This window comes from Mugil cephalus, chromosome 20, assembly GCF_022458985.1.
Source record: "Mugil cephalus isolate CIBA_MC_2020 chromosome 20, CIBA_Mcephalus_1.1, whole genome shotgun sequence".
Taxonomy (NCBI): Eukaryota; Metazoa; Chordata; class Actinopteri; order Mugiliformes; family Mugilidae; genus Mugil; species Mugil cephalus.
This window is the reverse complement of record NC_061789.1, coordinates 15199055-15204749: the sequence shown is the minus strand read 5'-3', so window position 1 is coordinate 15204749 and position 5695 is coordinate 15199055. Positions and strand designations below refer to the sequence as shown.

At 41.9% G+C, this 5695-nt stretch overlaps 1 protein-coding gene across 1 annotated transcript; it reads right to left on the bottom strand.

Moving 5' to 3' along the window:
- Window positions 1-966: 966 nt before the first annotated feature.
- Window positions 967-4511, bottom strand: zmp:0000001048 (retinol dehydrogenase 8). The gene is made up of 7 exons (XM_047572496.1): window positions 4296-4511; window positions 2900-3038; window positions 2636-2797; window positions 2373-2552; window positions 2174-2267; window positions 1834-2017; window positions 967-1727 (listed from the first exon to the last, which is right to left on the bottom strand). The coding sequence occupies exons 2-7, from the start codon at window positions 2994-2996 to the stop codon at window positions 1518-1520; spliced, it is 927 nt and encodes a 308-aa protein (XP_047428452.1). The 5' UTR covers window positions 2997-3038; window positions 4296-4511; the 3' UTR covers window positions 967-1517.
- Between the last annotated feature and the right edge of the window lie 1184 nt (window positions 4512-5695).

The following is a 5695-nucleotide window of genomic DNA, read 5'->3' as shown; positions in this document are numbered from 1 at the left end:
TTTGAAGCTCTGACTGATATTTTATTGCGTATTACAGTCTTCGATATCATATATCATTATTCATTTCAGAACTTGTTTAAAAGTAGCTCAAAATATTTGTGCATACTACCTTTCTACAGCCTTTTTCTAAGATAAATTGCATATAATAAAACTGTAGGGGACTACACTTTTGTGTCATCGTGTTCAGTAGAAGTGCTTAATGATTTGATTCATACCTTCAACGATAAGATTACAAATGACACAGAAAAGAGGGTTAAAATATCATCCAACTCGGTTTAGCTCCCAACAGATAGTAGTCACTACACAATCCCAGACCAAACTCCTGACTTCTTTTCTGACCATTTGCTTGCAGATAACGCTAGTTTTATACTATTATAGAAATGAACAATTTCAGGTAATGGGAAAAGTTTTTGTGTTTTGTATTTGTATGATTTCACTCCTTGTTATTCCAGTGACCGGGAAGCACAGGCTGCTGACCTGGCCTCCAAATTCCCTGATCCGCTGTACGTGGGATGCACTGGAACAAGCCTGACCACAGAGGCCCCTCCTCTCTCCCAAAAGCCCCCACCAACAGGACACCCTCAGAAGGCCCACGTCCGTTCACTGATGAGTCAGAACAGAATCTCATTTATAATTAAAATAACAGTTCACATCTGAAAGCTTAAGGAGTTTATTTAGACTCAATTTCCACTGTAGGATGTGTCATTGGACTATTACTGTTACATGTTTTGGTGAAATAGAGAAAAAGAGATTTTTTGATCAGTTGCATGACTCTCATGTTTAAGTGTGTTCCAAAGAACAGATTCATCCTCACTTTATAAACGAGATCCAGTAAAGAACTGGATGTGGACACACATCTGGAGAACACCGGTTGGGTAAGAGCCGAGACTGTTGGCATGGCGTAGCATGTTGTACAACCACTGTGGTTGCTTGGCCTCCACTACTACAAAAGGGAAAGCCGCTGAATAATCTTGTTATAGAACACAAAGTGCCTTTATTAAATCCTATATACTTTACAAGGTCAGGAGAATGTTCAACTTTTCACTCAGGAAGAGCTATAAACTGAGAGACAGACAGAAATGGAAGACAGGTAGCGTTGAATTAGCTACAGCAAGACGAGAGGAGAGGTACAAGACGCCACGTGTTGTCATCTGGGTGTCCACTGCAGCACAGATAAAACTCAAACAATAAATACTTATATTGAGAATGTGTTTTGAGATAAAGTGTATTACCACTTCAATTGATTCCCCTTCTGCTTACCAAAAGTATAAATCACTAGTTTTATGTTTTTTAATGATCTTGTTCCTGTTTTCTTAAGAGCAAATCACGCAAACTTAAATGAGAAATGAATGTACGACAAGCAAGAAAGTCCATTCACAGTAAATCAAGAATAAGCATTGCTTTTGGAGTTACTATTCCATGAATAAAATTACTACTGTCCCGTACAATTCTATACACAAGGAAGCTTCACCTGGAGGGTAGGCACTACATCCCATCGGGAAAAACATTTCATGTGGTCATTTCTTCCCTGCCCTCCTCTGGAGCATGTTTAGGACCCCAAGAGTAGCGTTGAACACCCTGTCGTGTTTAAAGATCATCTTATAAAAAGCGTCGAGGGGCAGCCGGCCAGTCGGATCGGCATGTTTCAGGGCAGTCATGGGCATGTACAGGCGGTTGGTCTGGTGGCGCAAAGGAGGCTCCTTGGCGGTGATGACTTTAAATGTTTGCTATATATATAATAAAAAAAACAAACAAAAAAAAAAACAAACATGTTATTTAACACTCGAGAAGGTTCCTTCATTATACATCATTTAAACTGTAAAAGAAACGTGCCTCAGCCACTTCCTCTGGTGTCTGGCCTAACGAGTTGAAGATCTTCTTGGAGTATGGCAGGTAGAGCTCTCGGAAGATCTTGGCAGTCTCTTCATCGGCCCCCGACAGATCCATCTTCTCAGCCTCTTCGTACACCTTCCTTTCAAACTCTGTCACCACAGGGCCGGGCTCAACAAGAGTCGTCCTAGCGACAGAGACAGAAAAACATAAATCTTTGACCTGCGTTCCATTACGGGCGTCAAGCTGCAAGAATCTTACCAATGCAGGCTTACTGATAACTCATGATTTTAGTTGTAGGCTGTCTGCATTTCTAAAGCTGATGTATTTTTCATGTAATCACTTGATGTTAAACTTCATTGCTTGCACTGCCAGACTCTCGCAGAATCCCTCCACGGCGAATTTGGAGGCAGCGTAGACGTCATTGAAGAGGAGTCCTGCGTGGGGAATATTAGGAAAGGAAATGTATTAGGAAACTTTTTTTTTTTTTTTTTTTTACAGTTTCTTCTGAGACTTCATGGCAAAAACTAAACAAAACGCACCCTGTATTCCCATGACGCTGCTCATCACCACGATATGGCCACTCTGCCGCTTCTTCATGTCAGGCAGCACCTCTTTTACCAGCCGTGCCAGACCAAAGAAGTTTGTATCAAAGAGCTCCTTCATGGCAGTGATACTCTGGCACTCAAGCGGCCCAATCATGCCGACGCCAGCGTTGTTCACTACAACAGAAGACCTGTGTTATGGTATTGTACACTTGCAGAAAAATCTCAGGTCCACTTGATGACGTGAAGGAGAGACAAACCCAGAACATCCACGCGTCTGTTCGGCAGGCTGTCGATGCACTCTTTGATGGAGTCTTCACAACAAGCGTCCAGCTCTTTGATTTCCAGAGTTTTATCCAAGGAGTCACCTGCTGCCTTCTCCAAGGGCCCCCGTTTTCCAAGGTCCCTCATTGTGGCAACCACTGCCTCACATAAACAACGAAAAACATTGGCTATCATGAGCTGTGCTTACTTCAGTTTTCTACCGGACGTCATGGTCCGGTTGAAGGGAGCGGATGGCTGACCTTTAAACCGTCTAAGCTCATCCTTGGCCAGCCGTGTGGCCACAGCCAAGCCGATTCCTGAGGAGCACCCGGTCACCAGCACCCTCCTGGTCCCCATGTTCTTCCACCTCTGACTCGAAGAGGCTTGAAGGGATCCTGACTGCTTAGTCAAAAAAGCAAATGAAGTCACCATGATGACCATTGTGGACCATAAATATGTATTTATCAGTATTTTTTGAACCGATATGATCTCTGAAGATTGCTGTGAGACCTCTAAGGAGGCACGATCTAACATACACACTAAATTAAAACTTAAGACAGTTTAAATCTCCCGCTGAGATAAGCCATCTCTGACCCTGTTAGGCACCACTGAGGCCAAAGTCAGTTCGCTACGTGTTCTCTAATCGGCTTTATGCGTGCCGGAATGCTAAACTGCCTGCAACGGCCCAGTGCCCCTTTATTCAGGCTTGAACCAACATGCTCACTCATCACGAGTGAAGATATTTCAAGCAATAACATAAAAATAACACAGTAACAGGTCTGGAAATCTAGTCCCACACTGATCAGTGGGTCAAGTGTGGGTATTGTAAAGAGAAGCAGGATTTTAGTTAAGGTTCTTTATGTGCAGTTATACAACAGTGATAACGAATAATTTAATTGATAATGAATAATAAAATACATAGAAAGCACACTGCCATAATCTCATAATAAGTTTATAGGTTTATTTGACGTGCAAAAATGAACACACATACAAGGAATTTGTTCTCTGCATTTAAGTCATCCAAGTGAGCAAGGTCTGATCAAAGAACCTAAGCCTATAGTCGACAGAGGGGATTAAACCAGTGATCTAACAATCCAAAAGAAAAAAATAGATCGAAATTTTACTTAAGTAATAAGTAATGTTGCCAAAATCAAAGGTAAAAGTACTCATCATACATACCGACCTTAGTTTTACAATGGGGGCTAGATAATATTTAAGCATATTGTTTTTATTATTATTGCCTCCGCAAAAGCCGTTAAATATTTAATTCAAGTTAGTGTTCAGCGTAAAATATTTCTGGGCAATAAATTCTAAGGCATTAAGGAAAAGATGAAACTGAATTAGACATGTTCAAAAGCAAATGTTTTACGACTGCTTGATCCCACAGAGGTGACAACCTATCCCAGATAAAGCAGCGAACAAATATATATGTGTATATTTACCCCTTAAATAGGGTAGTGTTGACCATAATAACGATGATGACCATTTTAAAAAGCTTTAAATAAACTTTAGTCGAGCACGGGGCTTTAAACATAATTTAAAGTCACGCGACAGGATAAACTATGAGGTCAGTAGACTTGTGAGTAGATCTACTACGGAGGTTGTAAATCTTTACAGGACTAGTTAATGAGTTTGTTCGTGTCGAGGTCTACCAACCTGATGATCGGGCAGGGTGTTCTTCGATGCTGTCTGGAGAATTCACTGAGAAGAGACACGACCGAGTCGCAACGGGACATTACATTATGCAAAAAAAACAGGAGCGGAGGTCGAAAAGCGGCTAATCGATTGTCGAGCCATATGTGGTGCGCCACACTGAGGCTGCACCGGGCACATACTGAGGCTGTCCGGCATATTATTCACACACACACACACACACACACACACACACACACACACCCTAACAACACTACTGTTGTTGTTAGCCTAGCCACGCTAGCCAGCCTGACTAGTTGAAAACGGAAATGTCGATATAGCCAACCTCGTACAGTCTATGGTTGGACCGCGTGTTTTTTCCTCGCTTGTGGACCACGTAAAACACACTGAAGTGTAGACAGATATATTTGTTTAGTATATTTTTTTATTCACTATACACACAACAATCAAGCATAACATTATGATCGCCATTCTAATATTGTGTCTCCCTGTCACCCAAAAGAGTTGGGACTCATCAGAGAACAGACATGGGCCTTCTGAGGGTGTCCTCTCCTCAGGTGCCTGTCAACAGATGTTTGTAGTGGAGGTCTTTGGGTCCTACGGGTTGAGGGGAGGGCCCAACCTCTGTGAATCAATCGTGTTCCAGTGCATCCCACAGGCACTTAATCAGTTTGGGATCTAGTGAATTTGGGGGCCAGGTAAACGTCTTGTGCTGTTTTTCAAGTCAAGTCAAGTCAAGTCAAGTCAACTTTTTGTCAATTCTGACGTGTGCAACACAATGCAGGACTGAAATTACCATCCTCATGGTGCAAATGTAAACAAGAAATGTGCAAACATTGAGAATATATAAAAATATAAAAAATAAAATAAAATATATCCTGTATATACAAAGTAGAAAGTAGTAGTAGTTCATGTTTTTCCCTGCTAGGAATGGCTGCTGCCATCAAGGAGTGTCATGGGGTGGGGGTGCCTGATCTAGTCTGGTCTAGGTGGGTGGTACATGTCTAAGTAACATCCACATGAATGCCAGGTCCAAAGGTTTCTCAGCAAAACATTGTATTGTTACAAAATGGTCAATGATATTTGTTTCTCCTGTCAGTGGCAATAATGTTATGTCTGATTGGATTGGTGTACTTTGAATAAGTAACAGTTTGCAGTGATGACTGATTCGTTGGGGTATTTCGTTACAGTGAGGTATCTTCGAATAGTTTTAAATGATATTTATATAACTATTTTAACCACTAGAGACAGTGCACTGTATCTGCCAGGAGGTGGCACTATAGCACGTTTAACATCTTGGTCCTGCGCTGACATCCAGTGCAGCGCCAAGGTGTTTTATTTTGTAGGTGGCGACCGGATGTGCAGCGGTGACATCACGTCGAATGACTTGACCATGACGACGG

Bases quoted from the DNA above. Each gene is read 5' to 3' on its own strand.
- zmp:0000001048 (XM_047572496.1), bottom strand. From the start codon at position 2,996: ATGGGGACCAGGAGGGTGCTGGTGACCGGGTGCTCCTCAGGAATCGGC. The intron at 2,553-2,635 runs GTTTGTCTCTCC...CTTCTGTTGTAG, and splicing joins CAGACGCGTGGATGTTCTGG to TGAACAACGCTGGCGTCGGC. The intron at 1,728-1,833 runs GCACGTTTCTTT...TTATATATATAG, and splicing joins CACCAGAGGAAGTGGCTGAG to CAAACATTTAAAGTCATCAC.